Raw genomic sequence first — 22104 nt, 5'->3', positions numbered from 1 at the left:
AATAGTAAAATAAATTTTATTTGTAAAGATGAGATTGTACAGATATATTTTGACTTGCTTTTTTCCCACTTGAAATAGTTTAAACCTTTTCCCCATCATTGTTCTTCTAAAATAGTGTTTCCCTGACTTTAGGCAGTTGAGTACAAGCCTCACAGATTTTGACATGTCTGCATACCATTTGTTATTTTCCTTTCTGACCATGTTTTAAAAATCTGCTTTTTAAAGTAAATCAGAAGAGGGAACTGTAATCACTACTTGACTGGAAAATCAGTGGTGCTTACTGGCATAGATTAGTGTAAAAGTAAATACCATTAAAAAACCCCAACCTTGGCAACATACTGAGATCTTGTCTCCATAAAAGAAAAACAAAACAATTAGCCAGGCACGGTGGCATGCACCTGTGGTCCCAGCTACTTGGGAGGCTAAGGCTGGAAGATTGCTTGAGCTCAGGAGACTGAGGCTATAGTGAACCGTGATCGTGCCACTGCACTATAGCCTAAGTGACAAGACTTTGTCTCAAAAAAACAAAACGACAAACCAAAAACCCATATGACGTTTTAGCCAGATATTTTTTTTTGTTTGTTTTTTGCAGAAAATTGAACAGTAAGCCCGCTCTTTTTGTTAAAAACAGGTAATGGCAGATATTAGAGAGATGTGAAAGTATCTTTTGATGAAATTAGAATTGAAAGCAAACTGAAAAGGTAGTAGCTTGTGCAGCATGGGATTTATTACCAGGGTTTTTCAGGGGTTTTCAAAGTAAGAAATGAAATTTATATTTATACCTAATGTGTGTGTGGTAATTTTTATGTATATGCATATATGCATGTGATGCAGGATGTTTTCAGTGGAGACCTTTGCAGCTGGCAGTGCCCCCGCCCGGGCCTCGCTCTGCCCCGGGCTTGCTGTTGGAGGTACCCTGCCCACTTGGCCTGGTGGGCTGCTCTTGGCGCCCTGGCCCTGATCCCACACTCAGCCTGTGCCAGGGCCAGGTGTGCTGCAACCTGCTTCTGCCTTGGGCACCGGCCTCTAGACAAGGGGGAATGTGGTGGCACTGAAAATTTTGGAGACACCAGCAACTGCGTGACCCCAAAGGAGGTGTTACAGCATGTCACAACTCTGGCCCAGGTAGCGGTGAGGTCTGGGGCCCCAGAAGGGTTGTAGCTCTTCTCTCCTTCTTGCAGCACTACCAACCAGCGGGGGTGGGGGGTGGTACGTGTTTCAGCCCATTTGTGTTACAGCTCATTTAATCCTGTCGTCCTGCTCTGGCCTGTGGCTCCTGGGCTGGCCTGGCCCCATGGCTGCTTCCTGTCATGCGGGGCTGCTGCCTGGCACCGGCAGAGGGCAGAGGGCTACAGTATTACAGCGTTTTTCCTATCCATGTTCGGTAGATTCTGAGTTCTTGTCCCGCATCCAAGAAGAATGAGGTTATGCTCACAACCGGAGGGTGAGCAGGGTGGAAAGATTTATTGAGCGATGAAGCAGTTCTCAGCAGAGAGGGCACTCAAAATGGGCAGTCCATTACCCGAAGTCGGGTAGTCTCCCAGTGTGGCTGAGTTCAGGGTTTTTAATAGTCACAGAATGGGAGAGGTGTGGGCAGTAGGTAGCATTGGAAAAGGCAACGTTTGATTAAAAAGCATTATCCAGAAACAACCAATCGGGGAAGAGCTGGCAAACAGGAATAGAAATTCTCACTCCCGGTCGTGGGCTTCATCCATAACCAGCAGCCTTGTCTTCAGGCTTCAGGCTGTTTTTAGCTTGAAGGTGGTGTTTTGGCCGGGTGCTATGGCTCATTCCTGTAATCCCAGCATTTTGGGAGGCAGAGGAGGGCGGATTACGAGGTCAGGAGTTCAAGACCAGCCTGGCCAACATGGTGAAACTCCATCTCTACTAAAAATACAAAAATTAGTTGGGCATGATGTGGTGGGCGTCTGTAATCCCAGCTACTTGGGAGGCTGAGGTAGGGAATTGCTTGAACCCGGGAGGCAGAGGTTGCAGTGAGCCAAGATCACGCCACAACACTCCAGCCTGGGCAACGGAGCAAGGCTCTGTCTAAAAAAAAAAAAAAAAAAAGGTGGGATTCCACCACAGACCCGCCCCGCCTGCCTAGGATTTTGTCTGCCTCCTGCTGCTGTCACGTGTGTATGTGTTATGTCTATATATTCAGGAAAATTGCCGCCATTTTTAATTGTAAGATTGATTATAAGAAACATCTCTATTTCAGAGATGTTAAAATGTGAAAAAAACATGTCTTAGAATTAATGAAGTAGAGGATATTATATGTGCTCTATTCTATTTCAGTTTCTTAAAAAATGCTGGTTATCCCTTAAGTTGATATTTTAAACTATAATGGATTGTAATCTCCAATTGGAAAAACATGGACTTAAAATTTAAAAATAAGAATCTTAATTTCTGCTTTACTTAAAAATCAGTAAAGATGAATTTTAAATGAAAATGTACAAAGTAAAAGAAAACCTCTAGGTGTGGAAGAATATCTTTATGACTTTAGGAGAAAAAAGATTTCTTGAGTAAGATGACAAAGCATAAATAATAAAGGAAACAATTGACAAATTAAACTTCATTAAAATTTATTACTTCTGTTTATCAAAAGACACCATTAAGAGAATGAAAAGTTAAGCCACAGATTGGGAGAAGACCTTTGTAATAATATATTTGAGAAAGAGTTCATTCTAGAATATACATAGAATTTCTAGAAATCAGTAAGAAAAAGTCTAACTAAAAATTAGTTAAAAGCTTTGTTAGCCAGTCTGGGTGTGGTGACTCAGCCTGTAATCCCGGCATTTTCGGGAGGCTGAGGCGGGCAGATCATTTGAGGCCAGGAGTTCGGGACCAGCCTGGCTAACATGACAAAACCCCATTTCTACTAAAAATACAAAATTAGCCGGGCATGGTGGTGCATGCCTATAGTCCCAGCTACTTGGGAGGCTGAGGCATGAGTATTGCTTGAACCATGGAGGCAGAGGTTGCAGTGAGCCGGAATTGTGCTGCTGCATTCCAGCCTGGGCAACAGAGTGAGACTCTGTCTCTCTCTCACACACACACACACGCGCACGTGCACACACACACGCACGCACACGCACACACACGATTGGTGATGACAAAAAGGAAGAAAAACATTCTTCTACATTCATTCTTTCAGATTTTTTTAGTATCATTTCTTGTCATGTAATGTCAACAATGAAATACTTGTTAGAAATTTGAGTGGATAGATTAATTAGAAGAGACCTTACTGTGCTATAATAATGTAACAGAAATTTCAACCAAACTCCCATTTAATAACAAATTCATACATAGCTGATTTAGAATTTATTAGTGGTTTACATTTTTATCAGTTGACAGAAAGAAAATAACTGGTATGTTCCTATATTTTAGCATTTGTCCAGAGGGAGGAGATTTCCAGTCAAGCTGTTTGGTGGTGGTTGCGTTAATGTATATGCACATATGGCCTTGTTCCTTCTGAATTGCCATGTTTGTTTGAGAGATAGGAACTGCTATTTTAGACAAACTTTTTCAAAATGAATGCTTATGGCTTTCTAGTGATTTTAATTCCCGGCGATGTGTTGGCAAGATTTAGGTTTTAGGGGCCCAGATGTAGGTAACAAGAACAATGAAAAGGTATTTGGTTTGCCTTTGCCAGTCATTGTTCTATGTATTTATCTTTGGAATTTACAGCGAGTAGTAATTGGCAGAATATGTTTAGATTTTTCTACTTGGTGTAATCTTAAATATGTAATAGTCTCTTCCTGATTTCTAACTATATTTGAGATTTTTTTCTGTTACCTATATCAGTTTTTACAAAAAGGTCCATGGAAAATTGAGAATAATATGTAATCTCTTACTGGATAGAAAGTTTGAGATATATCTAGTAAATCAAGCCCATCCTTCCCTCCTTCCCTCCCTCCCTTGTTTGTTTGTTTCTTTCTTTTTGGTCTCCTTCATCTGTCAAAGCTGGAAAGGTATTTAAAAAATAAAATTTCCAGCTTTTCTCCTTTATGTACTGTTGCTTGGTGTGGTGACTTACCTGTAATCCCGGTGACTTGGGAAGCTGAGACAGGAGGATCACTTGAGCCTGCGAGTTTGAGATCAGCTTGGGCAACATAGCAAGACCGTGTCTCTAAAAAATTAGTTGGGTGTTGTGGTATGAGCCTGTAGTCCTAGCTACTCAGGAGGCTGAGTTGTGAGGATTGCTTGAGCCTGGGAGTTCGAGATTGTAGTGAGCTATGATCATGCCTCTGTGCTTCAGCCTGGGTAACAAAATGGAACCCTGACTCTTAAGACGCACTCTTCTTTTTGAATTTTGCTTTTCAGAGATTTAAAACACAAATATTGCTCTCCTTGCAATAAAAACCCTTGCTGTCCTTTTAATTTGAAATTTTTTGCTATGTTTTTGCTCATTTCTTTTAGCCTTTTTTGTACGAATTTGTTATGCTTACCTTTGTGTATAGGGGGTCTCCTCAATTCAGCTTTGTTTTATTAAAACATTCTGGTTGCAGTCTATTAAATTGATTTCATGGGCCAAAACCAGCAGTTGGAAAACACCTAAGACACATTTTTTTCTGTATGGGAAAGTACATTGATTTCTGAGTAGAACAGGCTTAGGTCTGAATCCTGTGTCTCTCATTTACTAGCTGTATGACTCTTAACTGTTAGTTACTTAGTGCAGAATTTGCAGCATTTTTAAAGCAGGAAATTGATTCCTCATATACTTCTCAAAGTACGGAATTTTCCAGTTGAAATATATTCTGTGTGTGTTTGTGGCCCCTACTGGCAAACATATATCACTGCTAAGAGCCTGTTGTACCTATACATAAACTAAATGAAAATGAAGGCTAGGCCATTGGAACCAGCCTACCACTTCCATTGATTGGTATGCAAGAGAGAAGGGGGAATGTGCAGAAGAGATTCTAGAATTATTGAAATGCTATACGAAAGAATGAATTCTAGGTAGTAGCTGAGATTCCATAGCAGATGCAGTATTGCTGTAGTAAATTACCCAGTTGATGAAAACATCTTGACAAGTTTTCAAGTCACAATATTGTGTGATTTTTTGTTTGTTTGTTTTGGAATGATGATGCAGTGGGGTACACTTTCTCAGGTTTTGTTGGTTTTATATAGAATTCAGTTTCAGATATGTAATTTACATCTGGGCTACCTAGAATGCATTCGTTTGACAGGGTGAAGATTTTTTGCATTGGGGTTGCCATGTTCGTGAAAAGGCACAGATTAAAAGGAAAGTTACTTTTGCTAACCTGTTTATCATATTAAAAAAACACACCATATGTATTTTCAGTTATTTTTAATTTTGTTTATTATTATTATTGCTTTTTTATAGAGATGAAGTTTGCTCTGTTGCCTGGGCTGGAATGCATTGGCATGATCTTAGCTTATTGAAGCCTCAAACTTCTGAGATCCTCTCACCTTAGCCTCCTGAGTAGTTAGGAGGCTTGGCAGTACCTGGAGACATGGGGTGGGGACTGACTTCCCATCTCTCTTCTACTTAATTCCTCATTCCTTGCCATGCTCCACCTTTCATGTTTCCAGCCATTCATTGTCCTTACCACTCTTAGAACCCAGACATTGTGGCTTTGCAAGTTGGCTTTGTAACCACCAAACTCAGGGGATGCTGTACTGAGTCATTGCTCCACCTTTCCTTATTCCCCTGAGGAAACCTACTCGCTTTAGTAACCCTTAGGTCCTTTCAAGATAGCAGTAAAAAGATTACATAGAGAGACCTTCATAAATAGTACCTTTGTTTCCTTGTTCTTCATCCCCTTCAGGATTACTTATTGCTTTCATCACTCCAGTCCTGTTTTGGACTCTTGGACACACTGAGTTCTTCTCTACCTCATGGTCGATTTTTTAGATAGAGCCCCACCCTCCTGTCCCTCTCCCTCATTGTGGACCTTGGTGCTATGGGGTTTATAAGATTTTACTGAGAAAGCCAGGTTTACCCCATAGGCAGCCATCTGGAGCCATCCTGTCAAAACCTCTGAAATTAGAAAAGCATAAGAAGATAACACAGGGGAAAAGTAGCATCTTCAAATCGGAGAGTGAAGTAATGTTTTTTGGAATACCCATTATGCACTAAGCATTGTGTAGGGTAGTCTCCATCCCCACAACAACTCTTGTGTGTTTGTATTTGTTCCCAGGGTAAAAGATCTTGCTCAAGCTCACACACACACATTGAGTGAGTGACCAAATCAGGAATCCAACTTCTCTTTGACTTCAAAGCCTTTGACTTTCCTACTCTGTCATACTGCATCCCTGCTCAGAGCCAGTTTTGTGACCTGTAGAGCGGCTAGTGTTCAGTGGTGATTCTTATGTCATTACCTACATTGGTATTTTCAAATGGATTGTTTGGAAATACTGTATAAATAGTGCAAACATTTTAGGACTTGAAGAACATAAAGGAAAAATAGGGAAAATTTGAGAGAGGCTTATTCCCTAAAGACAGCAAACAGGATCTCGTAAACACTGATAACTTAAATAGATCTATAATAACCTTTTGAATAATACTATGAGACAAATGTTGTTTAAATTTAATACCTCAATATTACAATTTTAGGTTTTGGAAGGAATCTTAGAGAGATTGCTATCCATAAATGAGTTGTCTTTTCAGAGCACAACTAGCCCACTTCCCCTTCTCATTAAGTTTCCATTTAGCCATTAGGTGGGAGCTTCAAAAGGGAAAATCCAATCATGTATAATCTCTAGTTAATGGGCATCTATTGAGCGACTGGGTCACCAGAAAGAATAATTACACAGTACCTCTTTGTGCAATAAACACAAAAATCAAAAGCTAATGCATTCCCAAGGCAAGCCAGATTGTTACTGGCTGACAGCATCCTCCTCTTCAGGGAGAAGGTTGGGGCACCCACCGTGCTTGCTAGGGGAGATTGCAAAGCCTTTCCAGAAAAACAAGGCTTTCAAGGGAGGAAAGACAAGGCAGGGGGGCTTCCAAGGCTTTGCTACTTCTAATTGCGGATTCCCTGGGGTGCATTACTGAATAGCAGACCTTCTAGTAAATGTTTTGTGCAATCATCAGAAACTTCATGGGTCTTTGGAATTTCTTGCCACAAGTGCAAAAACAGTGATGACTGAGGTTGAGCTTCAGCCTCACTCCCACAATTTAGCCTTTTTTCTAAGCACACCCAACCTTTGTAAATAATGACTTTATGCTTGCTTTTGTCTAACCACTAACTTTATTGATTTATGAAAGATGAGCACATCTCCCTTGACCCAAAATGGCGTGTGTTAGCCACAAAGCCAAATAGTTCTTGGGTTTGTATTGGTACACCCTAGTTTGGGTTTGCAAAATTATTTCTTGTAGTTATTTAGGATTTGCAAAACTTGGTATAATTCAAATAACCTGTTTTTCCCCCCTTAGAACACTTCAGTTATGGAAGATCAAAATGAAGATGAGTCCCCAAAGAAAAATACTCTTTGGCAGGTAGGAATGACGGCGCACAGATTAGACAGCAACTGACTTACTATAGATAGGATGCTCCCTCAGTTAATGTCCTCAGTGGAATCAAGAGCCAAGCATTTTTGTTTTCTTTTGTGCAGTTTTGCTAGTTTCAGTATCCACCCTAATTTATCTTCCTTCCATAGGGAATTGTCATTACAAATATGCTAAATAATTTTAGAGTTTCCACAAAGATCTGAAGTGGCTGGCTGTAGCCTAAAATGTTCTGTCTGTGGCCTCTGCCTAAGCCAAAGATGGACAGTGATGGCATCGTTTGTCACCAGAATTGCACCATGCCACACGCCAGTATATACATGGATGGCCTTTTCTCCTTTTGCTCTCAACCTTTAGTCTTCTCTCCCATTTCCATTGGTTTGCCTTTTCCTTTTAAGCTCATCTCCTTCTCCCTTGGCTCTATTTTAAGGTTTGCCAGTTTTCTTCCCAATTCCCCAGGTTGTGTGTGTGTGTGTGTGTGTGTGTGTATGTGTGTATGTGTGTGTGTGGTTGGGGGTTTGGGGAGCAAGCAGAGTTTCATGATTTGGTGTTTTATCAACCATGCTGGTACACATGGCTTTCCCCTTCATGAAGACAGGATTTAAAAGTAAAACAAATCTAAATCTGAAGATACTAATGTAAAAATAAATTCTCTGGGTTCATTTGATTTGAAACTAAGAAGATAGATTAGTTAGCAGGAACAAAGTGCACCCAACACATTTAAGAGGAAATGAAGCAAAGGAAAACAATGCTAGGAAGAGCTTTCTGGGCTGAGAACGTGGTTGGAAATAGCATATTGAAAATGTGCTATAGAATAGTGCACATGCCATTATTTTCTTCTTACATTGTGTACAGACTGAGTTTTGTACCCTCCTTCATGTTTATTATTTTGCAGCGGATGCTCTTCATTTACTATGATTTTTCAATTGGCAGTGGTTCTTCACACTTTAGTTTTAGTTTTTCTTTCATCTATCTTCCAGTCAACTAGTTAATAATTATACAAACACTCTAGGGAGGCTAGATGATTAGGAACTTATCTGTAAATAAAATAACACTTTTGCTTATCAAATGAATTAATGGCTGTGAAAGTACTTTGTAAATTATAAAGCAGTACACAAGTGCAAGTTGTTATCATTATATTTAACCTGTTATGAATCATTATTTTGGCAAGTTATTTGGAATAAAATATAGAAATAAAGGGGGAAGGAAAACACATGCAGTTTTCTTTCTTAAGATAAGGCACTTTTGAGATTTTGATGTATACCCTTTACTCTGTCATGGTTTGTTCTCCTTGTCATGAATTACTGTAATCATAATGTTTTGTAAAATCCTGGATCTTTCCTTTTGTTTCTTAATATTATTTCATAAGCATGTTCTGTTGTTACAAAAATATTACTCTTTTTTTTTTTTTCTTTTCTGATGGAGTCTTGCTCTACACCTCAGGCTGGAGTGCAGTGGCACGATCTCAGCTCACTACACCCTCCGCCTCCCAGGTTCAAGCATTTCTCCTGCCTCAGCCTCCTGTGTAGCTGGGGTTACAGGCATCTGCCACTATGGCTGGCTAATTCTTTTTGTATTTTTAGTGGAGACAGGATTTCACCATGTTGGCCAGGCTCGTCTTGAACTCCTGGCCTTAAAGTGATCCAGCTAACTTGGCCTCCCAAAGTGCTGGGATTACAGGCGTGAGCCACCATGCCTGGTCAAAATCTTACTTTATATGCTAATTTTAGTGGCTTACATTATAGCTCTTAATGGTGATGTGTTAGAATTTGTTTTAAACAGTTGCTTGTAATTGGGCAGTTATTTCTAACTTTTCTTTATTATATTGTGGTGGATATCCTTACGCTTAAAGCAACTTAGATGCCCCTAATTCTTGCCAATATTCGTCACAGCAAAGACTTTTCATCTCTATTTTGAACTCTTATTTTTTGGATCTGTTAAGACACAAATATCTTAGTATAAGCAATTTCAAAATCCTTGTTCAATGCTTCCCCCTAGTGGTATCTGGTGTCAGTGAGCTTTTCCTCACCCAAGATACAATGGAAGAAACATTTCCTAGACAATGGGGCCGTAAGATAAACTGAGTGGAAGATAGATGCCTTCCCATCTTACACCTCTAAATATGGACATGAGAACTTCAGACATGAAATTTATAAGATTTTTTTGTCAAGGAAGACTGAAGACTCCTTTGGATATTTACAAAGGATGTCTTCTCTGGGATGGGTTTAGTCAACTTTAAGTTAGGGAACATACTGATAGGAAAAGCTCTTGGTTCATTCCATGTAAGACTCCTGAGATAAATTCCTAGTGGAATTAATAGGTGTTTGTAATTCAACTCTTCGGTTCTTAGAATTATCTTTTGTGTTATTTTTTCTGGTATTATGTATGAGGAGGCTATCAGAGGAGTGATTGACAGATGGTTTGACAAATGTTTGACAAAAGTATTGAGGTTATTTTGTTTAGACAGGGAGGTTACTGCGCCTCATAGTAGTTGTGGTTTGAGTCTAGTGATTCAGATTATTTTTAATGTTACTGTCCAGATGCAGTGTATATAGTTTCAGTTTTAAAACATATACTGATTCTATGTAAGGACTTGTAGGAAGATTGGATGAGAAATGCATTGCTAGTATAAGAGTCTGTGAGTTGTCCATAAACCACCTATGTAAGATGTAGAATTTTTCAGGTACACATGGTTTATTTACCTTGGGTCACTTTCTGGGAAGGTAATCTAAAGAAGGATGGGAGAGTCTAAAATGTTTTGCCAGATTAGTAGCCCTGGCAAAACAGTATGGAGGAGATTGAAACTGTTGGGTAAAATGAAGCTTTTTGGATTGAATTGTTTTCAGGTTTCAACACAGCATAGCTTGTCTTTGTTATATAGACCTGTGGTTCTCAACATGTGGTCCCTAAAGTGTAGTCTCTGGATCAGTGGCATCAGCATTGCTGGGAAACTTGTTAGAAATACAAATTCTTGGGCTCCACTCCAGACCTCTAGGGTGGAACCCAGTGGTCTGTGTGTTTAACAACCCCTCCTGTTATTCTGATGCTAGCTCAAGTTTGAGAACCATTAGCATAGATGTATGTAGCATTAACTTTCAACTTTGAGGAAGTAAAACAAACTGTTAATAATCAATCAGTTGCCACTTTGCCAAGTTGAGCAGTTTCTCTATGATGGTTATCTCCAGCATCAGTTATCTTTAGAGACTATAATTCCTATATATCCTGTGTATAGAGAGATACCCAGTATATATCTTTGGAGCATCATTTTGTAATAAGCATTCGAAAATGATGATTTAAGATGCCTTTTAGAAATAGCTATCACTTTGGCATTTCCTGTAGTGACTAATTTGAGGACACAGACCCTGAATACATTTTAAATTCCTGAATGAATTAATGATGGAATGAGTTTGGCTTTAGGGTAAAAGTGTCATTTTAAGATTAAATACACAGGGTGAAAAATATTTCTATGAAACATTAATTAGGTTTCTTTCCTTGTTAAACTAATTTTTTTTTTGTTTTTCTAAAATAGATAAGTAATGGAACATCATCTGTGATCGTCTCCAGAAAGAGGCCATCAGAAGGAAACTATCAAAAAGAAAAAGACTTGTGTATTAAATATTTTGACCAGTGGTCTGAATCAGATCAAGTGGAATTTGTGGAACATCTTATTTCACGAATGTGTCATTATCAGCATGGACATATTAACTCTTACCTGAAGCCCATGTTGCAGCGGGACTTTATTACCGCTTTACCAGGTAACTGTACTTGTCTTTTCAAAAGCTGAGCAATCGAAGAATGCCCGGCCCAAGGATCTAGGTGGATATTTATGAAATGATTGAATGAGTACTGTGTGAGGCAGCATTTCTTTGGGACACATGCTTTAATATATGGAACCTGAGGAAGTATAATTTAATATCTATCTAGGAAATATAGGCAGTATCTTTAACAGTGTTCATTATTGGCCGAGCATGGTGACCCATGCCTGTAATCCCAGCACTTTGGGAGGCCAAGGCGGGTGGATCACCTGAGGTCAGAAGTTCGAGACTAGCCTGGCCAACATGGTGAAACCTCATCTCTACTAAAAGTACAAAAATTAGCTAGGGGTGGGCGGATGCCTGTAATCCCAGCTACTCAGGAGGGTGAGGCAGGAGGATAGCTTGAACCCGGGAGGTGGAGGTTGCAGTGAGCCAAGATCGCGCCACTGCACTCCAGCCTAGGTGACAAGAGTGAGGCTCTGTCTCAAAAAAAAAAAAAAAAAGTGTTCATTATTGGTTCACCCTGTTGCTTCATTTGGTTTGTTGAATGAGTTAATGATATGCTTTTTATTTTGATGTAGTTTAGAGTCTGCACTTTGCCTTTGTATGTAATTTTAGAAAAAAAGGTGCTCTTCCCTTCAAACATAATTTATATGTTTGGGAAGTGTCCCAAAGTTTAGGACATTCATTTGTATCTGAAGTGGCACTTAAGGAATGGCAAAAATATATTGGGAAAACTGGTAACATGTCTTTATTATATTTCTCAAAACCTGTTTCTGCATCCTCTCCCTCACTACTGTCTTCCCATATGTCTCATACACACATAGGTGTGTACACACACACACACATCTGATTAAATTTACTTTGATTTTTAAAAGTAGACTTTATATTTTTAGAGCAGGTTGAGGTTCAGAGCAAAATTGCAGGGAGAATGCAGAGAATTCCCGTATTCACATACCCATCCCCTCAGCCTGCCCCACTACGGGCATTGCACAGCAGAGCAGCACATTTGTTACAATTCATGAACCTGCGCTAACACATTGTTATTACCCCAAAGTCATAGGTTACGTTAGGGTTTACTCTTGCTGTTACTCATTTTGTGGGTTTGGTCAAATGTATAATGATATACATCTGCCTTAAGAGTATCCTACAGGATGGTTTCACTGTGCTCCACCTATTTATTTCCTTTTTTAAAAAAATAATTTAAAATTTACTGTATTCTGTACCACCTTTTTATTTTTCTCAACGAAGTGGCACCTTGCTATGTGGGCCAGGCTGGCCTTGAGCTCCTGGGCTCAAGTGATCCTCCTGCCTCAGCCTCCTGAGTAGCTTACTGCAGGCATGCACCACTGTGCCGAACTTCCCTTTGAATATGATTAATCATGAATTTTTTTCTGTTTCTATATTGTTTTTTTAAAAATTTTCAATTTAAATTTGGCTAGGTAAGATACAGAGATTTCACTCCTGTAGAGAATGCTGGCCAGAATGTTTTCCTCTGATGTGGCCAGTGTAATGTGTGGTTAAAATTGCCACGTCAAAATAAGCCTAGAAGTAGCCGGGGATGAGCCAGTACCATTGCCACAACCCTAGCCCTTGTCAGAGCTACAGGATAGCTTCTTAAAGAATAGCTCCTCCCTTAGCCTATCTGTGATTTACAGAACATCAGGACTCCGTGTTCTAAGTCCTTCCACAGCAAACGGAAACCTAGGGCTGCACATTGACAAACCAGCTTCTGATTTCTAATCTCTCTTCCGAAACTTGTGAGTTTACCTTCTGTAGTGGGAGTTTAAGGATATTTGAGAGTTAGCTTAGAAAAATTTGACACTGCTGTTATTTTTATGCTGAAATGTAGCATGACTTACTCATTTATTCCATTAGAATCTCTAGAAAAGCAAAACATGAATCCTCTGTTTCTAGAATCATACTATTTAATTGCTTAAGGGGATCTTAGCCATCACTGGGTTCTGTTTTTTATTGTGTAGATTAGGAAACCAAAGAGAAATTAATTGGGTGAGATGCCCAGAGTCACACATCTTGATTATAGAGGTGGTGGTGTGAATGATTATAGGGGTTGGTTCAAAAATTAGTACAAAGGCTAAGGAAAATTCCTTAAATTGGCCCCATGTACTGAATGTAAGGATTACAACTCAATTCAATAATTCTCACTTCTAATTATGAGGGAGGGATCCAGGGTGGAGGGGGAGACATGCTTTTGATTGTATGAGAAAGAATTACAGGTGAATGGAAGTAAGATGAGGCATGTACACATGATGCAGCTTCTCTATATGTACAGAACTCAAACTCAGAAACCTATGGAATGAGGCTGCATCTCACACCAAGAAAAGACAGAGTCGTTTTTTAGGTTGGTGATTGTATTTATCCCTCATAAGTGATTTTAAATGATGAGAGGATACCCTCATTTTTTTTCAAGCAATTCAATTTATTGTTTGTTTTCCACCGTTTTGGTTTTATTTTCTTCCCTGTAATTTGCTTCTCAAGCGTTTTTGAGTGCCAGGGAACTCACCTTATATTTGCAGAGTAACCACAAGGTGGCACTGTTGAAGTTCTCTTGATTTTCGGAGTCTAGTTCAGAGGCAACCCCATCTCTTAGGGAGTATACAGCCTTGGAGAAGAAGCAGAACAGATGAACATGTGTTATGTATATAAATATGGTTAGTATAATTGCATACAATTCAGTTTTCATTACAGCGAATGTTAAGGCATTGTCCATATCTCTGTTAAAATGGAATTTTGTGGTATTGAATATTACATGAAATGAATGGACCATTGGCTGGGACATGGAAATACTTTAGTTAAAATGCTATTTGTTTTAACAGGACTTGATCTGAACATATATACATATGTCAGTATATATCATGCATATGAATCTAATAGCTGAGGACAAGCTGGCCAAGTTGATTGTGTTAGTTAGTATCTAGTAGACCTAGATTAAGCATGGCATTAGTTCCTTAACACAGACTCTGCCTTAAGAGCATCACAGGAGAAGCAGGTCCATGTCCATGTTCATACTTAGATTTAATAATGTGTGGAGCAACTTATCAATCATTATACTAGTTTGGTGTTTCATTTTTACTGTACATCATCTTGAGTTTGAGTTTTTACACTATTGAAATTGACAGTCAACTTACGACTTCATTTGGTTGTGAAAACCGTTAATTCTATAAAAATTATCTATAATTTTAGCTTTTAAATTCTTGCTGTGAATATCATACCTGTCAGTATAGGGAAAATGGAAAATGTTTGTGGTCTCTGGCTCCTTTTGGCTCAGTGGAAAAAGTGATAATTATGATATGCCTTTCTAAAAATCATAGTAAATGTTTAGTCTGCAATGTCAATTTCTACAGGCTCAGTTTGTGGTTTGTAAAGAATGGTTGTTAATGGGAAAATTCATACCATGTAAAGTAGAGACAGATTGTACTTCAAAAAGGATGATAAGCATTGGTGATCTGTTTGTTGAGGTGTCTAAGCACTTAAGAGTTTTGAAACACTTGGCTTTCTGGCCCTGGTTTATTCAATTGTCTTATCCCCAAGAAAGGGTGATGAGCCATATTATGGATCATAAATGTGACAGAGATTAGATGAAAGGTCCTAGGAGATGTGGAAGAACCAGAGCATAGATGAAGCTTTAGGTTGGGTACATGGCCAGAGCAGCGTGACAGGAGAAAGTATGGGTGCTGGAGTCACACAGGCCCTTGGTTTGAATCCTAGCCCTTACACTCTACAGCTGTGTGGTCCCACTTTTTGGAGCCTCAGTTTCCTCATCTATGTGGGAATAATAGTAATACTTTATGGGTATTGTGTGAGGATTAATGATGATACGTTATAGTATGCCTGGCATCTATTGGGTATTCTGAGGATGGCAGCTTAGAAAAACGCCCAGAGAGGCAGGAAACACCTGCTTCTCCAGAGGTAGTGAGATTTATTGCTAGGACGTTTTAATTATTCACCCACTGATTTCCGAATTGATTCATCCTGACATCATATAGGTGTGTGTCACTTTGTTGATTTGTTTCCTGGGTGTTTTATGGAAAAAGATGTTAGACTTTGTGACCTGAGCCGCTTTTCACTTCATTTCTGTCTGAAACCTTATGTTGGTGTTTTCCAAGTGGAAGGCATCCGTTGAGGGACTGTTGCTGTTAGCAATTGCATTGTTTTCTTTTAAAACGTTTAGAACTTCAGATTTTGCAACTAGATTTGTGACTAGGGAGGGGGAAGGGATAGTAGGGGTGGGTGGGAAAGGAAGTTTCTTTGCAGCTGCTCTTTGAAATGCATTTCTAAAATAATAAAAGTTTCTGTAATTGTATGATCTAAGCAGCTGTGTTAAAACTGGTTGTAGTCAAGGGCATTGAATTGACATTTGAGTTTCATTTTGATACAGTGTTATTTACATATTGAGCTTTGAAATTTGTGCCTTTTAATTGTTTTAACTTATTATTGAAGTTTTTCCAGACTTTCATCTGGTTCCTGTAATTAGCAACAGCAGCATGTCTTTAGCACTGTGTGCAAAGTGTTATGGCCTCAATTTTCTGAAGCTGTAATGTGTCCTCTTGTTGCCTTAGGAAAAGGGGGTGGTGGTGGGAGATGGGGGAGTCTCAGCATGATAGAGTAATGAGAGCCAGACATAGGTACTTCAGAAAATGCTTAAATACCTCAAAGCACTTTTTAGCTCAGGCAAATGGACCACCTTATTCAGTAGCCTCTTTGTCCTGAATAGGCTTGAAACCAGAAAGTTACATGGTCTGCATGGCTCCTGAGGGTGGCCACTCTAAGGTACCTGAATAGAGATTGTTTGATTCCTGTTCTTCTCAAAACATTTAAGGGGCCATGAGACTTACACCAAAAAAATAGAGGCGGGTGGCTTAGCTTTTTGCTAGAGGGGATGCATAATATTTTTTCTGCAGAAAGTAGCAAGAAGAATATTGTGTAGTGGCCTTGTCCATTGATACCCGTTGAGATGATTTGGGGGAGAGGAGAACAAAGACTGACATTTCTTGAGTAAACTTCTCATTTACCCAGCTCCTTACATATGCTGTCTTACTAACTTTCCCAACAAGACTGGGAGATTCCCTCCATGTAAAATGAGGGTATTTAGAGTACCTGTCTCAGCAGGTTATTGCAAAGATTATATGATGTAATTTATTTCAGACATTTAATATCATTCTGATATTGTGGAAGACTGAGATCCTAAAAGGAAAACTAATTTGCTTAAGGTCACCCAACTAGCAGTTGACAGAACTGAGATTCAACCTAGTTTATCTGACTTTCAGGCAGTGTGTTTTCCACAAGACTAAAACATGCTGCCTTATAGAGGGAGGAAGTGCATTTAAAGTATTAGACAAAGGAAATAGGTCAAATCTCATAGATATCACTGAGATGTTGCTTAATTGGACTGATGGCATTTGAAAGAGGAAGAAATAAGTATTAGTAAGGGATTTATTTCTGTAAAAACTCATTGATAGCCTAGTTGTGAGCAATTGATGGGAGAATCAAAGAGGACTAAAAGGGATATCATTGCTGTAAACCAATAGTTCCCAATATTTCAGTGTTATCTAGTGGCACTTCTTAAAAATACGTATTCCTGGCTGGGCACAGTGGCTCACGCCTGTAATCCAAGCACTTCCGGAGGCCGAGTTGGGTGGATTATGAGGTCAGGAGATCGAGACCATCCTGGCCAACATGGTGAAACCCCGTCTGTACTGAAAATACAAAAATTAGCTGGGCGTGGTGGTGTGCGCCTGTAGTCCCAGCTACTTGGGAGGCTGAGGCAGGAGAATCACTTGAACCCAGGAGGTGGAGCTGAGATGGCACCACTGTACTCCATCCTGGTGACAGAGTGAGAATCCGTCTCCAAAACAAAAAAAAAAATACAGATTCCTGGGCCTTACCATCTAGAGGTTCTGATTTAGTAGGTCAGGAGAAGATTGGGGGAATTTTTTTTGTTGCTGTTGTTTTAAAAATCAGTAACCCTGAGTTGAGTCAGATATAACCACACAGACTCATAGACCCCCCAGATAGGTGGAAGGTTTGGGTGCTGCTTTCCCATCACAGATGATGGGGATGTTGCAGCCTTTGAGGTTTGAAAAGGCAAGTACCTAATGCATTCTTTTTATTTTTTTATATTGTTTTTAAAAGACAGAGTCTTGCACTGTCACCCAGGCTAGAGTGCAGTGGCGTGATCTCCACTTACTGCAACCTCCATCTCCTAGGTTCAAGTGATTCTCATGCCTCATCCTCCCAAGTAGCTGGGATTACAGGCGTGTACCGCTATGGCTAATCTTTGTATATTTAGTAGAGATGGAGTTTTGCCTTGTTGGCCAGACCAGCCTCAAACTCCTGGACTCAAGTGATCTGCCCATCTCGGCCTCCCAAAGTTCTGGGATTACAGGTGTGAGCCACCATGCAGCCCCTAATGCATCCTTGTCTTGCTGTTTGTTTCACCTCTCAGAGAGCAGAGGGTTCTAGAGGGGAATTAATTAGAGATGTGTTTATAACCACTTAGGAGGATTTGGGGTTAATGATGTGAAGTAATATAAACCTTTAAAAGTGGCTATGTTCTTAGCCTGGGCAACAAAGTGAGACCCTGTCTCTACTAAAAAAATTTGCCTGGCATGGTAATGCACACTTGTAGTCCCAGCTACTAGGGAGGCTGAGGCAGGAAGATCACTTGGTTCTGGAAGGTCAAGGCTGTAACGAGCCATGATCATGTTACTGCACTCCAGACTGGGCGATAGAGCAAGATGCTGTAATTAGCTGTGTTCTAATATTAAGTGTAGAAACCAGAAAAGGAAGATAGATAAGTACCCCAGCATTAGAAAGATTGAAAGAGCCAAGTCTGTTAGTTCACGGCTAGAGACTGAATGAAAATGTTTAGAGGGCTGACAGATTCTGCAGTTTGAAATTCTGATGAATAATTTGTCAATCCTAGTGATGGAGAGACACAAGTAGAACCCCACGTGATTATCCTTGGATTTCCCTGATTTTAAGTAAACATAGGAGATGGAAGAAAGGCAGCCAGGTGCAGTGGCTCACACCTATAATCTCAGCTCTTTGAAGGCCAAGGCAGGAGGATTGCTTGAGCCAGGAGTTTTGAGACCATCCTGGGCAACATAGTGAGACCTCATCTCTACAAATGATAAAAAAAATTAGCTGGGTGTGGGGGCATGTGCCTGTAGTCCAGTTACTTGGGAGGTTGAGGTGGGAGGATTGCTTGAACCCAGGAGTTTGAGGTGGCGGTGAGCCATGATTGTGCCACTGTACTCCAACTTGGGTGGTAGAGTGAGTCCCTGTGAAACCTTTGAGAATGGTACCAAGAGGACCAAACCCCAAATAATGTAAATTTGACCAAAATGTTGAAGTAAATTGAAAGAGTTGAAAACAAAATAATTAACTATTTGGAGCAAGATTATAAAGAATGAAGGGATAATGTGCTTAGAATAGATGGTGTAGTGATAATAGAAAGAAACAACATATTTTCACTCCCATTAACCTAATTACATCCCCCCAACCCAAGAATAATGGCTTTAAAGCAAAGGTTAGCAAAGTTGTATTTGAAAAGATGTGAAGATATTTAGGAATCACATAGCTCGTGTAAACAAGTAGGCCTGAATACATTGTATGCCTGGATAGTGGCAAAACCTGTGGTGGTGATTTTTCAAATTGTAGAACATTGTGAAGTAATTGAAAACCAGTATGCAGAACTATTGGGTACAGTTGTGCCCTGTACAGCGTGTACAGTTGCACGTGGTAGTCTTGCATGATAGCACCAGAGATGACTGATGAACAGAATTCCTGGTTTTAAGAACTGGAGAAGGTGTTTTGGGGGGATTTAGCTATGAAATTAGATGTTGTACTTTAGCAGAATTCTTAGATGAGTTTCAAAGGCTAATTAGCCTCTGAAAAGATTGTGTATGGTTGTGTAAACCTAGAAGGATGTATACAGAATGTGAAAAGTTGTTCTCATCTCTGGGAAATGAGGTTTAGGGATTTAAAAAATTTTGCTCATCTACGCTTTATAAATTTTCTATAATGAATGTGAACTAGATATGTTTAAAAGGGATACCAAGCATCTAGTGTCAACATGTACGTGAAAAATTGCAATACAACTTCATGTAGCAAACCCCAGCATGGGAACATGAAAGCAGCCATACCAAACTCACCTTATTTCCTTTTTGGATAAAGTTACCAGGCTAGTAGGTAGGTCTGAAGAATGAAGTAAATAGATGATAGTATCATCATAGGCCAGTTTTTCCAAATACCCTGAGGACAGAATAGAGAGATATGGGCTGGGCAGTGGCACATATAGATGACTACAGACCGGATGGCTCAGTGTGGGTGCCCTGGGCATATTGATGAGTTCATCAGTGTTAGCTTGGAGGGAAATACTATAATAATAGCTAGTGTCATGGGTGCTGTCCTTGGTTCTGACCCATTTAACATGTTTGCCAACATGATTTAACATGTTTGCCAACATGATTTGACATGTTTGCCTTAGTACTTTAGCCCATCATGCAGGTCTGGTGTGGAATACCCACTCTTCTGGATGTGACAAAAATCAGAATTCTAGAGACTGAAATGGATGGATGAAAAAGACAAAGATGTCTGAAAAAGACAAAGCTTTGAAGGTGAATTATAGTAAGGATAAATATAAACTGCACAAAGCTGCCCCTGCCTTTCCAACTAGCTGTACAAATAGAGCATTAGGGGACATTGTTTTAATAGGTGTTTTGGGGGGAGAGGCCTAGGATTTTATTCTAACATACTGCCGTCTTAGGCATCTTCTGTGATATGACTGTCAGAGGAAGTCAGTGCAGCCTTTGACCACATTAACTGTAATATAAATGACATGCAGGAAAGGACAGTGGTCCCAGTGTAGTCTTTATTCTTAGACCATAGCTTGGGTCTTTGATCTAGTCCAGAGTAAGACAATTTTAGTATATGAAGAATCTGGAAATCATAACCAATGGTATAATAATAGTCATTCTTAGAGTTGAAGAAACTTTAGTTTGTAAAGCATTTTTCATGCATCGTCTCATTTTGATATTTTCAGAATCAAGTAGAGATTATTATCATAATCTTATATGGATGAGGAAACTGAGACTCTGAAAGTTTAATAATTTACCTACATCTGGCCTTTCAACAACCAAGTTTAGTGCTATTATACTACTTCTAATTATTTTGAGAAAAGGAACAGATATTAACCTTGTAGAGTGCTTTATTGTCTATAAAATGTTTTTGTAAAACTGTTGAATTTGATTCTGACAGTGTGAGAAAGGACAGTTGTTACTGGTGATTACCATTTTGTATGTTAAGGCACAAAAATTCAAGGCACAGGGATGTTTCAGTGTTTGTTTCATGTCATAGAACTAGTAAGTGGTGAACCTGGGACTTGAAATGGGAATTTTCTGATGATATGTTCTGTGTTCTCATCCCTACACAGAATAAGCTTGGGGATAAGCTTTATTTCTTGCAACTACAGAAGACATGCTTACCGCCACAGGATGGGAGTTTACAGGTGGCAACAGTGGTGGCCATGTTGATCATCTTCCCATTGTGAATGTCAGGCAGAGGCTGGGAGTGGTTTTCTTTGAGAGTATCCTTGTATCGTGTGGGAGGTTGAAGCCAGTAACCTCTAAGATTCTAGGATTTGCAGACATGGGGCTATTGCTTTTGAAGATTGTCCCCATCCGTTTAGGAACAGAAAATGGATACTCACAAAAGGAAGATGAAAAGATTGACAGAAATACATTTAAGCACAATCGACTTTAATTATTGGATTGACATTTAACTTTTCGTAAGTTTTTCAAGATGAGTCGGTGTTTTGCCTTTTTTGTCTTCTGACCTCCCGGGGATTCACACCAGGTGTGGATTAATGGGGATATGATTTGTTATGAGAGACAGTGAATAAGATGGCAATGAACACAAACTTTGAAGCAAGAAATCTGAGTTCCAGTCTTGGAGTGTAAAATCTTGAGTTCTTTACCTCTCTGTACTTCATCTGTAAAATTTGGGGCATCATTGCCCCACAGGAGGGCTGTGAGAGTTATATAAAAGAAAATGAAGTCTTTTATCATAATATTTGACAGATACAGAACTGTCCAAGGTCAGCTTTTACACACAGAGAAGAGTTGCTGTTAATTGTTTATCGTAAAAAATCAGAACCAAAAAGAAGTGTGTATGTTTATGTACTCATGGATTTGAGTATCTGTAGAACTTTTGATATTACTAAAATACTTGGTTCAGGATTTCTTTATTCCTCTTACCTTTAAGGAAATGATGGCTGGTTCCTTTCTATCTCCCTTCCCATTCCTTCATTCCCTTTTCTGTTTTGTAGAGCAAGGCTTAGATCACATAGCAGAAAACATTCTTTCGTACCTGGATGCCAGGTCTCTGTGTGCAGCAGAGCTGGTGTGTAAAGAATGGCAGCGAGTGATCTCAGAAGGAATGCTTTGGAAGAAGCTGATTGAACGAATGGTACGCACTGATCCCCTATGGAAAGGACTTTCAGAAAGAAGAGGGTGGTAAGTACTTGGGTTGCTTGTTCCCTTGAAAAAATTTCATTGACAGAGTCAGCTTGATTAGTCAAAAGTGCAATTTTACTTGCAAATGTGCTGGCCTGTTTTTAAAAAGGGGGGAAAATGAGTGATCAAAAGTTGAAAGAAAAAGTTAAAGCTGTTCAAGTTTCTCCCTCTGAAATGTGTATTTCCTTTATTAACTGTATTATATAGTTTGAATGGGATTTGGCTTTTCAAAGCTATGTGTTTATGCTTTTTCCTTCACATTTTGCTTAGGTGATGATACCATTACCAAAATATAGATATGAGAAAAATAAGAGGAAGTCAGGTAGTGCCACTT

At 39.5% G+C, this 22104-nt stretch overlaps 1 protein-coding gene across 4 annotated transcripts in view; it reads left to right on the top strand.

Annotated features, from left to right (window-relative positions):
• Positions 1-22104, top strand: part of FBXW11 (F-box and WD repeat domain containing 11) — a 150759-nt gene that overhangs the window by 91391 nt on the left and 37264 nt on the right. For 2 of the 4 annotated variants that reach the window (XM_011947788.1, XM_011947786.1), the window contains 3 exons: positions 7406-7468; positions 11007-11232; positions 21584-21770. In XM_011947788.1, the coding sequence (XP_011803178.1) occupies positions 7406-7468; positions 11007-11232; positions 21584-21770 (476 nt within the window). The remainder of the gene's footprint in view (positions 1-7405; positions 7469-11006; positions 11233-21583; positions 21771-22104) is intronic. The other 2 variants (XM_011947789.1, XM_011947787.1) reach the window with 1 other exon arrangement.

This window comes from Colobus angolensis, unplaced genomic scaffold, assembly GCF_000951035.1.
Source record: "Colobus angolensis palliatus isolate OR3802 unplaced genomic scaffold, Cang.pa_1.0 Scaffold27, whole genome shotgun sequence".
Taxonomy (NCBI): Eukaryota; Metazoa; Chordata; class Mammalia; order Primates; family Cercopithecidae; genus Colobus; species Colobus angolensis.
Note: the sequence above shows the minus strand (reverse complement) of the source record. Positions and strands in the feature narration are given on the sequence as shown.